Source organism: Equus quagga, chromosome 2 (assembly GCF_021613505.1).
Source record: "Equus quagga isolate Etosha38 chromosome 2, UCLA_HA_Equagga_1.0, whole genome shotgun sequence".
NCBI classification, from domain to species: Eukaryota; Metazoa; Chordata; class Mammalia; order Perissodactyla; family Equidae; genus Equus; species Equus quagga.
The window spans coordinates 28,925,973-28,945,264 of NC_060268.1; the positions used below are offsets into that span (position 1 = coordinate 28,925,973).

Genomic DNA, 19,292 nt, shown 5'->3' on the forward strand with positions numbered 1-19,292 from the left:
CCTGCCTTTTGCTGTAGTGAAATTAGAGATTACAAGTCACATCTGCCAGTTCTATGAGGAGATGGGTTCAGAAGAGATACAAGTAAAGGACTGTTGTTAGGTGTGCTTTTTAGCTTTGCCTTCTTTTGGATGGCTGTAGAAATAATAGCACCTGAAGTTACATGAATGAATGTAGAGAGACTCATCTTTACAGCTAAGAGCACTGGGAATCAGGCAAGTGAGAGAGACGAGAGGAGGAAGGAGCCTCAATAGTATGTAAATTTTGTCCTTATTAACCAGGAGGTGCACCCAGTCAGAACCAGGTCTTTGGGGGAACAGTATGTTAGCAAAGTGACATCTGGAAATGACTGACAAAGTGGCTATGAGGAACAAGGCAGGAAAAAAACTTCAGCTCTTCCTGTTTTTAGCCACGTTTGGCTCTGCCACAGAGCAGATTGTGAGGAGGTAGAACGACAAGATGATTGAGCACTCCAGATTGGTGAGTTCACTCCCACATAGTTTACAAAGCCACTGACATCCTCATACACATTAGTCACCAGATATTTCTTGCTGCTTTCACTCTTTTCTCATGCTTTCTTTGGCTTCTGAGTTACTCTCAGTTCCTGATACAGAGGAATTATTCACAGCTTTGCTGTGCCAAACATGATCTATTCACAGACTGAAGAGGAGGCTTACAGTTAAGTGTGATGTGGAAAATTCTGAATTTCTCTCATCTCTTGTTTCACTAATTGCAGTTATCAAGATCATCCTTAAAGTAATGAAATGAAGTGATCTGAAAAGTAACACATTTTGTAAATAATAAATTAATAAATATTCTTAGCTAGAATCCTTAAGAAAAACATCTGGGTCTGTATTCTGTACTTATATTTTCCTGAATAAATATCATCACTCAGTCATGTCATTTTGGGTCACTTAGGTCACTAATGGAGGGGATCCTAAAATAAATTGATACCAAATGACTGACAACAGGATCTCAGGCTATTTCAATGGTTTTATTTTGCTTTTCTCACCATGGAAGTCACACAAGATCCAAGGCTAAGTCTAACTCAGAGAAGGCAGTTTTCACAAAGATTCTCCATCCGCTTCCCAAAACAACTCCAGCCTTCCACATCTATAAAGGAAGGAGGCGACAGAGGATTGGAGAAATAAAAGAGGAATCCTTGTCCAGAGAGACTTTTTCTGGCTCTCACTGTTTTCCTTGGTTCCCAGAGATTTCTGCTTGGGAGTATCTGACATTTGTAATCCTCTGCATCTATCCATAAACCAAAAGTATAGAGGCCTTTCTAGGAATCTTGACACCTTGGGTAAAAATCTTGAGCTCCTTACATAATATACCAGATTCATTGATCACTTTTTCTACCTATAAGTAGAGTTTTAACCTAGACCAAGGCTTTAAAGAAGTGTTTTAATTCAACAGGTAAAAGATGGGGCCAAATTGAAAGCCATTATGTAGGTGTCTGGATGTTCAAACTTTTCTTGAGTTAACAAACTTTGATGAATACTGAAGAAAGGATGGCACATTTGACATTTTTTGTCTCGGTTATCAGATGAGTTTAAGATGCCAACACTTATAGTTTCAATACCGATCTAGAATAAAAGTGAAATGCATAAAGGTTTCAGTGTGTTATTTGTTACCTTTCTCCCTCTCCTCCTATGATGCCTAATATTTGTGTCCATGATTCCAAAGATCCAAGTATTTGATATTCTGTGTTCAATATTAAGAGTATTTTGTATCTTATTCTGTAGATACAAATAGATGGTTTTCATATGTATTTATACTTAAGTACCATTATTAATCTTCTCCAAGTTGCTTATTGCATAAGATCCTGCTTTTTACTGTGAGAAAATTCTGAAAGAGAAATGAGAGAGCCCAAAATTCAAAGTCTGATCATATCAAGCACTCTCAAAATTTTACAGTTTTCAGTAGTATAGTTAATAATTGTTATTTAATAGAATAATAGGATCTGAGGGACTTAGGGATTTCTAAAAAGGAAATAGTCCTGAATTTTAGGAAATGAGGTAAGCTTTGTCATTTTTTCCTCTCCACACTTTAGGAAACCATGAATATGTCAGGAGTCAACACGGTGACTGAATTCATACTCCTGAGTTTTCCCTGCTCCAGAGAGGTTCAGGTCCTCCTCTTCATGCTGTTCTCTGTGTCCTACATCCTGACTCTAGTGGGAAATGGGGCCATTGTCTGTGTGGTGAGGCTGGATCACAGGATTCACACTCCCATGTATATTCTGCTGGCCAACTTCTCATTCCTGGAGATCTGTTACATCAATACCACTGTTCCCAATATGTTAAGGAACTTCCTATCTGAGACCAAAACCATCTCTTTCACTGCCTGCTTCCTCCAGTTCTACTTCTTCTTTTCCATGGGCATTACTGAGACCTTCTTACTGCCCCTCATGGCTTTTGATCGGTACTTGGCCATCTGTCGGCCTCTCCACTATCCTACCATCATGAGCATTCCTCTCTGCATGAACTTGGTGGCCCTCTGCTGGGTAACGGGCTTCCTCTGCTATCCGGTCCCTATCTATTTTATCACACAACTCCCCTTTTGTGGCCCCAATACCATTGACCACTTTGTTTGTGACCCTGGTCCTCTTCTGGCCCTGTCCTGCATCCCTGCTCCTGGAATTGAGCTTTCCTGTTCTATTTTGAGCTCTCTTATTATCTTCATCACCTTCTTTTTCATCCTTGGGTCTTATACTCTGGTTCTCAGGGCAGTGTTGCATGTCCCTTCAGCAGCTGGCAGACGTAAGGCCTTCTCCACCTGTGGTTCCCACCTGGCTGTAGTGTCACTGTTCTATGGAACCCTCATGGTCATGTACATCAGCCCAACCTCTGGAAATCCAGCTGGCATACAGAAGATTGTAACCTTGTTGTACTCATCAGTGACCCCACTTGTAAACCCGCTGATCTACAGTCTCCGGAACACGGACATGAAGGCTGCCTTAAGAAAAATTCAAATGTGCACAAAAATTAGTCAGTCAATGAGAACTCATCAGTGCATCAAGATCAGAATGATTATTTTTTCCCTATCTGTATTCCTAGTTTAAAAGTAGGTCTTCATTCATTTGCAGCTAGAAATGCAGACACAAATTCATCTATTTCTGCCTAGTCTAGTAATGGACAAGAGTTCACCCAGTTAAAACAGACCTTGTCTTCAAATGAAGATTTGGTAGATGGTAACTTGAGTTAAATGACCTGGATGTCTGAACTTTAGCCTCTTTTCCTGCCCTGACCTTCAAAAACTGCCTAGCCTTTTATCTGTGATCACTTACCTGGTCCCTGACCTTATGCCTTTTTGACCTCTATTAGGTGCATCCATTCTTACACTTGGTCTTTTTGGCATAAAGATCTCTGCTCTACTCCTGCAGAAGAGTGGAGTTTTCACACTTGTTAAGCTCAGAAAAAAGGGAAATTAGTGCCAATCAAAATTGAGCCAAAATTTTTATTTAATTGGCATCCAAAAGACTAATAATGATCTAAAGCACTGTCTCTCAAAACTGTCTGTTTCATAATGATTTGGGGAGCTTTTTAAAAGAGCAGATCCCTGGACTTTTCTCCAAATCTCCTAGATCACAGTCTTTGAAGTGGACCTCAGAAATTTCTATTTTAATGTTAATCAGGTGATTCTGATGCACCTTGACCTTATAGAGCCACTGTTTTAAATAAATATGTGACATGGGCAGAGAAATGAAAATCTGATGTTAGTCAGGAAAAGTGAAAGAAGTTACAATGAGCACTACAAGTGACTGAAAAACTCATGACAATAGCAGTAGAAGTTTCGTTTCCTGCCTTGATTTCCAAGTCTTCCATTTATTAAACAAGAAATAGATTATATTCTTCCTACCTTTTCCTACCTGTGCAAGATAATTAAGATATCTGGAAATAGGTTTACATTTTAAAAGAAGTTTAGCATGTAGTGGCATTAGAATTTGGGTTAGTTTCACGTGAAGGAAGGTTGAGTTGAACACATAGCCCTAAAGAGGTAAAAGCAGACAGAGAGCAAAAGTCAGTGATTCTAAGATACTGAGATTAAGACAGGTTCAGAGGCATTTGATGATAGCTTCAGGTTATTGGGCCAAACAATTGGTCAAATGTAAATTCATCAGTTGGTATGTGGGATTGGTGCATTTCATTCATTCAATAAACATTTATTTACCTGTTTGATGTGCCCTGAATTACATTTATGTAGAAGACAAAGTCCCTGCCTCTGTAAAACTTACATTCTAGTGAGGGAGACAGATAATAAGCACATGAATGCATAAACATATAATTCCCGAAGTTGTAAGTAATATAAAAAGAATAAAAGAGAATATAAATATAAAAGTTGTTGGGGTAGGATAGGGCATAATTTAGACCGGATGGTCAGAGAATGTTTTTGTGAGGAGGTGATATTTCAAAGTAAGAGAATAAGCCATTCAACAATCTAAGGGAATTAATTTCCACGTAAGTGCAGGTATAATTATGGGGTTTTCAAAGATAATAGAAGTTAATTTTGGCTATCCAGAGGAAAATGGTTTATGAGGGTGGAGAGGTAAGCATTATCAGATCATCTGGAACTTACTAGGACACAATAAAGTGTGTTTTATCTCAATGCTGAGGAAGCATGTTCAATACTGGGTACTAAGGGGAAGTCAATAAAAATTCCACCTTAATAAATCCCATCTTAGTAAATTCCGTACCTTCTAAGTAGTTCTTAACTTGGAATTACTTATTCACCAACATGTTTAACTAAAAATGCCTTTACTGTATTCTTCCTTGTTCCATCAAGGATTTGAAATATCCAACAAGCAACATACAAAAAAAGAGAACAATGAATTTAAGAAGAAAAAAATAGAATGAAGGTTTGTGAATCATAAGATCCTGTGCTGGTAAAAAGTCAAGTCCCTGAATGTGTTATGAACTCCCTGTAAAGCAAAGTGAGGAATGGGAAAACATTATGTGTTATATGATTTTAATTATCTATAAAAACAAAACAAAACAAACCACAGGATCCTCAAGGGAAGCTAAATTACTGGCTCCTAGTTTTAAAATAATTTCTTTCATGGGGATTCATATATGAGGGAGTCAGAGATATATGAACAGTGGTCTCCCAAATAGTGTTTTATATATATATATATATATATCTGGTTCAGTAGAGCTGCTTCTTATGGCATTCCTCAATAAAATTCAAAAGCATTATGTAGAAGTATAACTCAATAGAAGAAATTCATCCCAGACCTAAGAATTATGGGCTAAATATCACCTTTCTGATGATCTCTCTTAACCCAAAAGTCTGACGCAAAATAACCTAAGAATAAAATTGAGTTAATTACATGCCTACCCAAGTCAAAGATTAATAACTCTTAAATTTGGATACCAAAGTTCTCTTCTGTCATGTAGAAGTTAACTTTGGAAGCGTTTTCACAAGAATGAAAGGAAATGTTGATATGATATATTTGCCTCAAGAAGTTTATTAGATTTCTTTCTCCGCTGGAGGTAATTTTCCTATACAGGGCTCTCACACCTGTTTTTTCAAGAAGAGTGAGGGGTTGAAGGAAAGGGTGACCTAGAACTGAAAAAGAGGCAGGAAGTTTTGGGAAGAGTTATTTTTGACGTGATTGAAAGTTAAGGGCAAACCTTTCTCAGTACTGAATTGTTTGAAATTTGATATTAGTTTTCCCATTTACACCCTGTTAGATAGTGTAGTTAAAAGATCAAGTTGGCACATAAATATCTAGGTAATACATAATGTACCTGTACATATTAAACTATATTCTAACCAACATCCATTCCTGATGAAAGTTCTTATCAAACTGAGGATAGATAGAAACTTCTTTGATCTGTAAAGAACATTTTAAAAAACCTATAGCTAATATCATATTTAATGGTGAAAGTGAATGCTTTCCCCCTAAAATCAGAAACAAGACAAGAATGTTTGCCCTCACCACTTCCATTCAACCTTGTACTGGAAGTGATAGTGCAAGCAGGCAAAGAAAATAAATAAATGGCACCCAGATTGCTAGAAAGAAGTAAGATTATGTTTCATTAGATGTGAAATGATCGTCTGTGTAGGATATTCAAAGAGATCTACAAATAGGCTGCTAGAACTAATAAGTGCGTTTTGCAAGATTTCAAGATACAAGAACCATACACAACTGTCTCATGTATTTCTATATGCTTGCACTAGTAACAATCAGAAACAGATATAAAAATAATGCCATTTACAATAGCTTCAAAAATATTAGAGATAAATCTGATAAAAGATGTGTAAGACCTGTGCAATGAAAACTATAAAACTTGACTGAGAAATTAAAGATGTAAATAAATGTAAACATATAACTTGTTCATGGGTTGGAAAACCCAGTATTCTTAAGATATCAGATCTTTCCAAAATCATCTGTGGATTCAATGCCATGCTAATCAAACTCTCAGGAGGCCTTTTTGGTAGAAATTGGCAAGCTAATTTTCAAGTCCATAAGGAAATGCAAAGAACTTAGAGAAAATAAAGTTGGAGGAGTACCAGTACCTCACTTTAAGACTTATTATAAAGCCACAATAATCAAACCAATGTGGCATTGGCATTAAGTTAAACAAATTGATCAATAGAACAAAATAGAGAGTCCAGATATAGACCAATATATATGGAATATTGATTTTCAACAAAGGTGCAAAAGCAATTCAGTGTAGAAAGGAGGGTCTCTTTAATAAATGGTTCTGGAATAATTGTATATCCATGTTCAAAAATTGAAATCAATATTTCAGTACTTCACAAAGTTCAGAGAAATTAACTCAAAATGGGTCATGGTCCTAAATATAAATCCTAAAACTTTAAAACACCTAAAAGAAAATATAGGGTAAAATCCTTGTGACCCTGACTTAGGCAAAGATTTCTTAAATATGCACAATCCATAAAAGAACAGTTTAATAAATTGGACTCCATTTATATTAAAATTATTTGCTCTTGGAAAGAGGACTATTAAGAAAATGAAAAGACAAGCCACAGAATGGAAGAAATATTTGCAAATCATTTATCTGTTGAATTTGCATCAGAATATATAAAGAACACTCAAAAATCAATAATAGGAAAACAAATGACCCAATAAAAAATAGAAAAAAGATTTGAACAGACATTGAACAGAATGTATACATATGGCGGATAAGGAAATGAAAATATATTCAACATTGTTAGTCATTAGAGAAATACATGTTAAAACACAGTGAACTGTCAAATTATCAGTATATAAATAGAAGAATGACTAAAATTAAAATGACTGACCATACAAGTGTTGGTGATATAAAGGATATAAAGATGATATAAAGGAACCAGAGCTCTCACACACTGCTAGTGTGAATGTAAAATGTTATAAGCTCTTTGGAAAACAGTTTGGCAGTTTCTTAAAAAGTTAAGCATGCATCTCTCATTTGACAAAGTCATTTCACCTCTAGCTATTTACCTAAGAGAAAAAAATGCATGTGCCAAAGACTTGTAGACAAATGCTCCTAGCAGGTTTATTTATAAGAACACAAAACTGGAAACAACCGGAATGTCCATCAACAGATGAGTGGATAAATTCCTCTTTGAGTTGAATCTGTTTGGGGATCCATTATGTTCATGTACCTGGATGACCATACCTCTCCCAGATTTGGGAATTTTTCAGTCATTATTTCTTTAAATTAGATTTCTGCTCCTTTCCCTACTCCTCTGGGACTCCCATAATGTGCAAGTTGTTTTACTTGATGGAGTTCCATAATCCATATAGGCTTTCTTCATTCTTTTCCATTCTTTTCTCTTTGTCCTCCTCTTACTGGATAATTTCAAATGACATGTTTTTGAGTTCACGATTTCTTTTTTCTGCTTGATCTAGTTTGTTATTGATTCTCTATATTGAATTTTTAATTTTATTCATTGCACTCTTCAGCTCCAGAATTTGTTTAGTTTCTTTTTGTGATTTCTATCTCTCTGTTGTACTTATTTTGTTCATGTATTGTTTTCCTGTTTTCATTGAGTGGTCCATCCATGTTTTCTTATAGCTTGCTGAGCTCCTTTAAGACAATTATTTTGAATTCTTTATCATGCAGTTCATGGGTCTCCATTTCTTTGGGGTCAGTTACTGGAAAATTATTGTATTCCTTTGAGGTTGTCATGTTTCCTTGATTTGCATTTTCCTTGGAGACTTGTATTACTTTCTTCACATTTGAAGTGGCAGTCACTTCCTTCAGTCTCTCCTGACTGGTTTCAGGAGAGTAATACTTCCACTAATCAGTCTGACTAGGTATTCTGAGTCTAGCTAGGGATCCATTTTTCTATGGATATGCCTTCTCCACCCTTCTTATTCTTTCTTGTGGGAGAATTCTTAAGATGGTATGCCTTTTCTCTATCCTGCATGGGCAGCCAGGTGCTGACAGCCTCCCTGTTTTCTCTAGGGCAGTGCCTTGAAGTGCTCAAGTTGTGAGCCTTCTCCCAGTTCCACAAAGTTGGGCTGGCTTTCTACATGTGCTTTCTAGCTGTCTGTAAATGTTCACCATTCCCTGCAGAAGCACATGCCAGCAGCTGGACTTTGGGTTGAGAATGGAAGCGGGTGAAGTGTGTGGAGCATTGGAGGTCTCTGTGGGCTAGATGGTTGGGGGGGGGAGGCTCTGTAGCTGAGGTGTTCTTAGAGGCCTGTGGGTGGTATTCTTGAGGGAGTCCTTGAAGCAATTAGTTGGGTGAATCATGAAGTGATTAGTAGTGTCCTTTTGATGAGTTCCAAGCCCTGGTTGCTGTGTTCCCATCCTCTCCATAAGTCCTTAGTTTTGCAGATCACCTCAGTATTCTGGGTGGGGTGAGAAAGAATTGTTTCTCTTGGACAGTGCCCGACACAGCTTGGGGAGCTGGGCTTTCACTTTCCCCTTGCAGGCTGAGGGGCTGTCTCTTGACACTAAGCTGTGCTGCCTTGGGTGATAAGGGTAAAGTGAAACTGTTTTTCCTACCCTCTTCAATAGTCTGTTCTTGCTTTTTTTTGCTTCAATGGTGTGCTGGAACTTCTCTGCTGGACTCTTGGACTCCCACAAAGGTACTTTTGTCTGTGAGTGACTGTCAAAAATCATTTTCTGTGAGATTATGATGGAGAAAACTCCTATTATTCCATCCTGCTGAATCATTGCCAATTTATCTATTTTTCATTTTTTACTTATTTATTTTTTTGGTGAGGAAGGTGGGGCTGCCGAAGTAGAGCTTACAAATTTAACCACTATGCCTCTGGGCCAGCCCCTGTCTATTTTTTACTTTATTGCTTGAGTTTTGGTATCATATCTAAAAGTCATTGCCTAATCCAAGGTCACAAAGATTTAAATCTGTTTTCTTCAAAGAGTTTCATAGTTTTAGGTCTTACATTTAGGTCTTTATTCCATTTTGAGTTAATTTTTTTATTTCGAGTGAGGTAAGGATCAAATTATATTCTTTTGCATGTGATATCCAGTGGTCCCAGCACCATTTTTTGAGGAGACTATTCTTTCTCCATTGAATCATCATGGCACGTTGTTAAAAATTAATTGATTGTAGATATACAGGTTTATTTCTGGATTTTCAATTCTATTCCATTGATCTGTATGTCTATACTCTACCTCTACTATCTTGACTACCGTAGTGTTGTAATAAGTTCTGAAATTGGAAAGTATGAGTCCTTTAACTTTATTCTTCTCTTTTCAAGGTTGTTTTGGCTTTTTTGGGTCTCTTCAGATTCCCTGTGAATTTTAAAATCAGCTTTTCCATTTCTGTAAAATAGGCCACTGGAATTTTGATAGGGATTTCACTGAATCTGTAAATCACTTAGAGGAATATTGCCATTTTAACAATATTAAGATTTCCAATCTATGAACATAATCTTTCCATTTGTTTAGATGTTAAATTTCTTTCACAGTCTTATATAGTTATCAGTGTATAAGTCTTACATCATCTTGATTAAATTCAATCCTAAGTATTTAATTATTTGTGATGCTGTTGTAAATGGATTTGGTTACCTAATTTTCTTCTCTGATTTTTCATTGCTAGTGTATAGAAATACAACTGATTTTTGTATATTGATCTTGTACCCTGCAATTTTGCTAAATTCATTTATTAGTTCTAGTGGGTTTTTTTTTTGTGGAATCTTTGTGATTTTCTATATATAGTTTCACGTTATCTGTGAATAGAGATGACTTTACTTCCTTCTGGTTTGGATGACTTTTATTGTTTTTACTGCCATATTGTACTCGCTAGAACTTCTAGTGCAATGTTAAATAGTCACTACTCAGCATTGTTGATGGAGTTCTTTAAGCAATTAGGGTGAATCATGAAGTGGTTAGTAGTGTCCCTTTGATGAGTTCCAAGCCCTGGTTGCTCTGCTCCCAGCCTCTCCAACATCCCCCAGTCATGCAGGTCAGCTCTGTATTCTGGGTGGAACAAGAAAGTAGTAGGCCTCTTGGGCAGCACTCGACACAGCTGTGGAAACTGGGAGGCTTTCACATTGTTGTGAATGCAAGCATCCTTATCCTGTTCCTGATCTTAGGGGGAAAGCTTTCAGTCTTTTACTGGGGAATATGATTTTAGCTGTGGGTTGTTTAATACATGTCCTTTATCATGTTGAGGAAGTTTCCTTATAATCTTAATTTGTTGGGTGTTTTTTATCGTCGAAGAGCGTTGGATTTATTGATTGATTTTTCTGCATGAATTGAGATGATCGTGTTTTTTCCCCCTTCATTCTGTTAATGTAGTGTGTTACATTGAATGATTTTCTTATGTTAAATCACTCTTGTATTATTTGGATTTCTTATGTTGAACTGCGCTTGCATCGCACTTGGTCATGATGTCCTTTTATATACTACTGGATTCAATTTGGTAGTGTTTTGTTGAGGATTTTTGTATATATCTTTATTAGTGATATTGATCTGTGGTTTTAATTCCTTTTGATGTCTTTGTCTGGTTTGGTATCAGGGTAATGCTGGCCTAAATGAGTTAGGAAGTTTTCACTCTCTTTATTTTTTAGAAGAATCTGAGAAAGACTGGTGTTAATCTTAAGTGTTTGATAGAGTACATCACTGAAATGATATGTCCCTGGGTTTTCCTTGTTGGGAAGATTTTTGATTCCTGATTTGATCTCTCAGCTTATTATAGGTGTATTCAGATTTTCCATTTCTTTTTGAGTGAGTTTTGGTATTTTGTGTGTTTCTAGGAATTTGTGCATTTTGTCTAGGTTATCTAAATTTGTTGGCAAATTGTTCATAGTATTTTTTTATAATCTTTTTTATTTCTCTAAGGTCAGTAGTAATGTCCCCACTGTCATTTCTTTCTTTCTTTTTTTCAGTAATTTGAGCATTCTTTCCTTTTTTCTTAGTTCTGCTAAAGGTTTGTCATTTTTGTTGATTTTTTTCAAAGCGCCAACTTTTGATTTCATTTTCTCCATTATTTTTATTTTCTCTATTTTATCTTTGTTGTAATCTTTATTATATTCTTCCTTCTATTAGATTTCAGTTTACTTTGCTTTTCTTCTTCTAGTTATTTGATGTGTAAAGTTAGGTTATTGATTTCTGATCTTTCATTTTTTTATTATAGATATTTGCTGGTATAAATTTTCCTCTGAGAACTGCTCTCACTGCATTCTTTTCTCATTAACATAGATTTAAAATTATTATTTTATGCATTTGCTTTTTACATCACATAGAAAAAAAGAAGAGTTACAAACCCAAAATGCAAGAATAATGGCTTTTATATTTATTTATGTGATTACTTTTATCAATGTTTTTTATATCCTCATATGGCCTCAAGTTACTGTCTATTGTCCTTTCATTTTAGGGTTTAGGACTACTGTTAGCATTTTTTTTTGTAGGGCAGGTTTGGCAGAATTCTTGGTTGTTTTTATTTTTAGTTTTAGCACCCTAAATGTGTCATCCCACTGCCTGCTGGCCTCTCTGGTTTCTTTTGAGAAATTTGCTGTTAATCTTATTTAGTATCCCTTGTTCCTAATGAGTCACTTCTGTTTTTTCTGCTTTCAAGATTCTTTTGCTGTCTTTGTATTTGACAGCTTGATTATAATGTCTCAGTGTGGATCTCTTTGGGTTTATTCTACTTGGAATTCATTGAGCTTCTTGGTAGATTCATGTCTCTCATCACTGGGCAGTTTTCAACCATTATGTGTCCAAATATTCATTCCCTCCATTTCTTTCTCTGTCCTCTTCTTCTGGACTCCCATTGTGTGTATATTGATATATTTGATGGTGTCCCACAGGTCTCTTAGATTCTGTTTGTTTTTCGTAATTCTTTTTGTTTCTGTTTCTCAGACGGTAATCTCAATTGACCTGTCTTCAAGTTCAGTGATTCTTCTGCTTGCTCAAATCTATTGTTAAACCCCTCTAGTGAATTTTTCACTTTTGTTATTGTACTTTTTAGCTCTAGATTTTTTATTCTCTTGTATAATTTCTATCTCTTCATTGATGTTCTCTGCTTGGGGAGATTCCCTGGAATATATGGAAGCTCTCAGAGTCCTTATTCTTCAAAGTAACTCACTCTTCAGCTTTTCCTCCCAGGATTTTCAGTGTGTTTCTTGTTTGTCTCAATTCATATCCTTTGCCCTAGATGTCAGTGGCTGGTTCGTTTGCCTTTTAATGTTTTTGAGGAATTCCCTCCACCTAGCTGTTACTTTGCACTGAGATAGTTCCAAGTTAGATGAAATAAAGACAAGCCCTCTGTTGTAGTCCTCCAGGGAGCCCTTAAACAGGTCAAAACTGAAAAACACCTTTTGAGAACAAGGTCAATCTTCTTTCTCTGGAACCAGGAACATTTACTAGGAATATAGAGTGATATCTTTAAGACTGAGGCTGAACTAGGAGGAGGGGATGTGGCAAGGGTAAGCTAAAATGCCACAAATCTCTCCTACCATGTTGTATTTGCCTTTTTCTTGATGAAACATTCACTTGGTTGCTTTAAATCTTTGATTATTTTCCAGAGTCCTCCTAAAGCTGATTCTGACAATTTTGGCCAGTTTTTTTTTCAGCATTTCTGTAGAGTAATGGGTCTTTGGAGTTCCCTACTCCATCATTCTTATTTAGAGATAAATAAGTGGTAAAGCTGAAGAAAACCAAGGGAATGACTGACACTAAATTCCCCTTTCCCCTTTACTGCATAGAGAGACTGATGTATTTGGGGATAAGCTCACAGGAGGCTTCTAAAGTGTTGGTAATATTCCATATTCTTTATTTGGGTGAAGACAGGCACAGACATTTCTTTATTTTCTTTAAACTTGCATATACTTTATGTAGACTTTTATGTATGTGTGGTATACTATATAATTTAAAAAAAGATTTGTGATAGATTATTATATTATTATTTGTGAGGAAGATTGTTGCTGAGCTAACATCTTTGCCAACCTTCCTCTTTTTTTCTTGAGACTTTTTTTTTGAGGAAGATTAGCCCTGAGCTAACATCTGCCACCAATCCTCCTCTTTTTGCTGAGGAGGACTGGCCCTGAGCTAACATCCAGGCCCGTCTTCCTCTACTTTATATGTGGGATGCCTGCCACAGCATGGCTTGCCAAGAAGTGTGTAGGTCCACAAGTGGAATCCGAACTGGTGAACCCTGGGCCACTGAAGCGGAATGTGCGAACTTAACTGCTGTGCCACTGGGCTGGCCCCACCGATCTTCCTCTTTTTGCTTGAAGACGGTTGTTGCTGAGCTAACATCTTTGCCAATATTCCTCTATTTTATGTGGGGTGCTGCCACAGTGTGGCTTGATGAGCAGTGCTAGGTTGGTGCTCAGAATCCGAACCTGCAAACCCTGGTCCACCAAAGTGAAGCACGTGAACTCAACCACTACACCACTGAGCTGGACCCTTATTTTTGTTGTTAACGAGACCCTTCCCAGAACTTTTTTAAAATAGATTGCGCTATGTGAGAACAAGACACTTTAAAACAATGTGTATCTAGCAATAAGGGAAAAATGAAATAATGATTCATTTACACAAGAGGACAGTACTAAACTGTGACAAAGAATGAAGCATATCTATTTGTATTGACCTGGACAGAAAGCTACAAAATTTTAAGAGAATAAAAAACAAATATGAATAGTTTGTATAATATAATCAGTTTAAAGAAATCAAAACCATTATATATGTATGCATTTACACGCTTGAATATGTACAGAAACTTTGACTGGTACTACACTTGTTATTGGTGGGAAGTGGAACTCTGAAGATGGAGGGTGGGAATATTTACCCTTAACTTTATACTCTTATGTATTGTTTGAAAATTTCATGGCAAGACTATTATTTTATAATAACACCACCTATCAAAATGTAGTTTTAAAAACAGATGTTGTCCTTAAATATTAAAAAATGTGAACAATCATTTAGTGGTTTTTTGACTAAAATATGTTTAATTCTAGTAAGGGCTGATTCAAGAACTAGCTCATTCATCCAATTGTAAAAACTATTCCTTTCCCCACATGCTTACTATGAGTCAGTCAGTTATCATGCTAGATGCTGGGGATAAAAAGATAAGGTACTGTCCTTGTCCTCAAACGCTTATAATCCAGGGGAAGAGACAGACACATAATAGACTAACCTCAAAGAGTCTGTGAGTACAATGATGGAATTTGACCTGGTGTATTCTAGATGCGTTACAGAGGGATACACAGTCCAGCCTGGGGATGTTTGGAAGCTCTCTGGTGGGCGTGATGTCTGAGTTGAATCTTAATGAAAGAATAGGTGTTTGACAGGTGTAGCTACATATTCAACATCTGGTAAATTTCAGCAGTAGGATACTTGTGAGCTGTGGAGTTTTATACCAAATATTGTCTGTTCCTCTTTCAGCTAATTAGTTCAGCTGAATCACTAAAATATTAGTGCTTGATTAAGGCCAAACTATGATGGATAGGTGAAGCTTGTCTTTAGTAGCTTCCTAAGCAGATTTTCTGATTCCTTTTCACCTTTTTTAGGTCCCTTTACCTACCGTGAAGCATTGTGCTCTGTAGTTGTCCAAGAGGACTTTCAAAGAGATAACTTTTGGTCTTCAGGGGAGGGATTTCTTCTTTCTTAGACTACAGCAATGTTTAAACATTTGTACTTGTAACTGTTTAATTGGATGATTTGGACTTGGTAGGTTGTAAACACAAAGAAATTTTATTTTTTCTCATGTCTACTTAAGACACTTTCTGATGTTCTCTTTGTCTCCACCTGTGGATAATATCTTGGGGCAATATTGTAGCTTCTCTAATTACTTTTAATATTAATACATTGTCTTCTTATCCAGGTATTGGAAATTCTAGTGCAATCTAGAACCAAAATTTTAATTTTTTTAAAAGATTTTATTTTTTTCTTTTTCTCCCCAAAGCCCCCTGGTACATAGTTGTATATTCTTAGTTGTGGGTCCTTCTAGTTGTGGCATATGGGACGCCACCTCAGCGTGGCTCAATGAGTGGTGCCATGTCCGTGCCCAGGATTTGAACCGATGAAACACTGGGCCACCTGCAGCAGAGCGCGCGAACTTAACCACTTCGCCACGGGGCCAGCCCCCCAAATTTTAATTTTTTTATCCGAGTTAAAACATTCCTCAAGACTGAGTCTGACTCAGGCTTGATCTACTTCTTTCCTCTGCCCTTTCACTCCTCCTTTTCCACATAACTACAGTGCTTCTGGTTACTCTAAGTTTGAGGTGGGAGAGAAGTAAAGGAAGAAAGGCTTTTTCTTGAGTGGTATGTTGCCTTACGGGTTAGACAAAAGTTTGTATGTTGATTTTTCTCTCATGGAGTGCTATCTATTTTGGGGGACGGGGAGTTCCCTAAACTTCAAATGATATGATAAACTTCAAACTGATATGAACAATGGTTCATTGACTGGCAACTTATGACTTCTTTCATCCTTGGATTCTGGTGACAAACTCCATATAGACTCACTTTTGGGCTCGCCTTATCTCTCCAAGTTGTACTTTTGGGTGGAATCCCTTTCAAGATGGTCCAAGTTGGTTACCTTCCATGAGCTCTACCAAGAGTAAATGTGAATATTCTAAATTTGCTCTATTATTGGTGGGAATTCAGTTTGTTCCTGTATATCCCATTTCTTTCTGCTCTGCTCTCAGAGCTAGCTCTTTCACAATATTTACATTTTTTCCCAGTTATGAATCAGGGACAGTGCAGGTGTCCCTCAAACTCTAGAGGACAAGGTTGAGTTTTCAGAGTAGTTCTCTTGATATGATCACAATTCTTCTGATGGGGATTCTATACTAACAGCTCATCAAAGATATTCTTACTCAGGACTTCAATCAAACTCCCAGCCTCCCGTTGTACACTGTTGATGAGGATGATGAGCTAAGACTTGTGAAACTGACTTTACATTCTCTCAGTGTATCCAACATTGATGTGTGTGGTTTCTGCCAAAAATTCAGGAAGACAGGTATTTTATGTATGTCTCTTTCTAAGAAAGTGTTGGACAGCCATGTAAGACAATATCAATTTGATTCATATCTCTTAGAGTTGTGTGGACAGAGATTGTACACTGAAAAGTCAAAACCTTCCTGGAGGTAAATATTAAGGTATTTCTTTTAACATTTACCTAATTTATTCTTTCAATATTTTAAAAAATTTTAAATTTATTTTTTATTGTGGTAACATTGGTTTATAACATTATCCAATTTTCAGGTGTACATCATTATATTTCAATTCCTGTGTAGATTACATCATGTTCACTACCCAAAGACTAATTACAATCCACCACCACACACCTGTGCCTAATCACACCTTTTGCCCTCCTCCCTCCCCATTTTCTCCTCAAGTAACCACCAATCTAGTCTCTCTCTCTATGTGATTGTTTGTTGTTGTTTTTATCTTCCATTTATAAATGAGATCATATGGTATTTGACTTTCTCCCTCTGATTAATTTCACTTAGCATAATACCCTCAAGGTCCATCCTTGTTGTCACAAATGGCTGGATTTAATCGTTTCTTAGGCTGATTAGTATTCCATTCTGTATCTATACCATATCTTCTTTATCCATTCATCCCTTGATGTGGCCACCTACGTTGCTTCCAAGTCTTGGCTATTGTGAATAATACTGCAGTGAACATAGGGGTGCACGTATCTTTATGCATTCACGTTTTCATGTTCTTTGGATAAATACCCAGCAGTAGAATAACTGGATCTTATAGTAGTTCTATCCTTAATTTTTTGAGGAATCTCCATACTGTTTTCCATAGTGGCTGCACCAGTTTGCACACCCACCAGCAGTGTATGAGAATTCCCTTTTCCCAACATCTTCTCCAACACTTGTTTCCTGTCTTATGGCCATTCAGATGGGAGTAAGGTGATAGCTCACTGTAGTTCTGATTTGCGTTTCCCTGATAGTTAATGATGTTGAACATCCTTTCATGTGTGCCTGTTGGCCATCTGTATATCTTCTTGGAAGAAAAGTCTGTTCATGTCTTTTGCCCATTTTTTAACTGGGTTGTTAGTTTCTTTGTTGTTGAGTTGTATGAGTTCTTTATGTATTTTGGATATTAACCCCTTTCAGATATGTGGTCTGCAAATATCTTGTCCCAATTGTTAGATTGTCTTTTTGTTTTGTTGATGGTTTCCTTTGCTATACAGAAGTTTTTAGTTTGATGTAGTCCCATTTGCTTACTTTTTCTGTTGTTTCCCTTGCCCAGTCAGACATGGTACTTGAAAATGTGCTGCTAAGACCAATGTCAAAGAGTATACTACCTATGTTTTCTTCTAGAAAGTTTCATGGTTTCATGTCTTACATTCAAGCCTTTAATCCACTTTGAGTTAGTTTTTGTGATTGGTGTAAGATAATGGTCTACTTTCATTCTTTTGTATGTGGCTGTCCAGTTTTCCAAACACCATATATTGAAGAGACTTTCTTTTCTCCATTGTATGTTCTTGGCTCCCTTGTTGAAAATTAACTGTCCATAGATGTGTGTGTTTATTTGTGGGCTCTTGATTCTGTTCCATTTATCTGTGTGTGTTTCTGTTTTGGTGCCAATACCATGCTGTTTTGGTTACTATAGCTTTGTAGTATATTTTGAAATCAGGGTGTGTGATACCTCCACTTTATTATTTTTTATCAAGGTTCATTTAGCTATTCGGAGTCTTTTGTTGTTCTATATAAATCTTAGGATTCTTTGTTTTATTTCTGTGAAAAACATTGTTGGAACTTTGATTGGGAGTGCATTGAATCTGTAGATTGCTTTAGGAAGTATGGACATTTCAACTATGTTAATTCTTCCAATCCAGGAGCACAGAATGCTTTCCATTTCTTTGTGTCTTCTTCGATTTCTTTCAACCATGTTTTATAGTTTTCAACGTACAGATCTTTCACCTCTTTGGTTAAATTTATTCCTAGGTATTTTATTCTTTTTGCTGCCATAGTAAATGGGATTGTATTCTTAATTTCTCTTTCTGCCACTTCGTTGTTAGTCTATAGAAATGCAACGGATTTTTGTATGTTGATTTTGTATCCTGCAACTTGACTGTATTCATTTATTATTTCTAAAAGTTTTCAGTGGGTTATTTGTGTTTTTTATATATAAAATCATGTCATCTGCAAATAGTGACAGTTTCACTTCTTCCTTCCCAATTGGGATCTCTTTTATTTCTTTTCTTGCCTGATTGCTCTGGCTAGAACTTCCAATACTATGTTAAATAAGAGTGGTGCAAGTGGGCATCCTTGTCTGGTTCCTATTCTTAGAAGGATAGCTTTCAGTTTTTCTCCATTGAGAATGATATTAGCTATGGGTTTGTCATATATGGCCTTTATTATGTTGAGGTATTTTCCTTATACTCATTTTATTCAGAGTTTTTATCATAAATGGATGCTGTATCTTGTCACATGGTTTCTCTGCATCTATTGAGAAGATCATGTGATTTTTATGCTTCATTTTGTTACTGTGGTGTATCAGGTTGATTCATTTGTGGGGGTTGAATGATCCCTGCATTCCTGGAATGAATCCCACTTGATCATGGTGTATGATCTTTTTAATGTGTTGTTATATTCGATTTGCTAGTATTTTTTTGAGGAGTTTTGCATTGATGTTCGTCAGTGACATTGGCCTGTAATTTTCTTTTTTTGTGTTTTCCTTGTCTGGCTTTGGTATCAGGGTAATGTTGGCTTCATAGAATGAATTAGGAAGCTTACCCTCCTCTTCAATTTTTTGGAGGAGTTTGAGAAGTGTAGGTATTAAATCTTCTTGAATGTTTGAAAGAATTCACCAGAGAAGCCATCTGCTCCTGGACTTTTATTTTTTGGGAGGTGTTTGATTACTCTTTCTATCTCCTTACTGGTGATTGGTCTA

General features: G+C 36.5%; 1 protein-coding gene across 1 annotated transcript; it reads left to right on the top strand.

Annotated features, from left to right (window-relative positions):
* The first annotated feature begins 2,045 nt into the window (after positions 1-2,045).
* Positions 2,046-3,065, top strand: LOC124235079 (olfactory receptor 11H6-like). Its single transcript, XM_046652714.1, has one exon. The coding sequence runs from the start codon at positions 2,061-2,063 to the stop codon at positions 3,063-3,065; it is 1,005 nt and encodes a 334-aa protein (XP_046508670.1). The 5' UTR covers positions 2,046-2,060.
* The last annotated feature ends 16,227 nt before the right edge of the window (positions 3,066-19,292 follow it).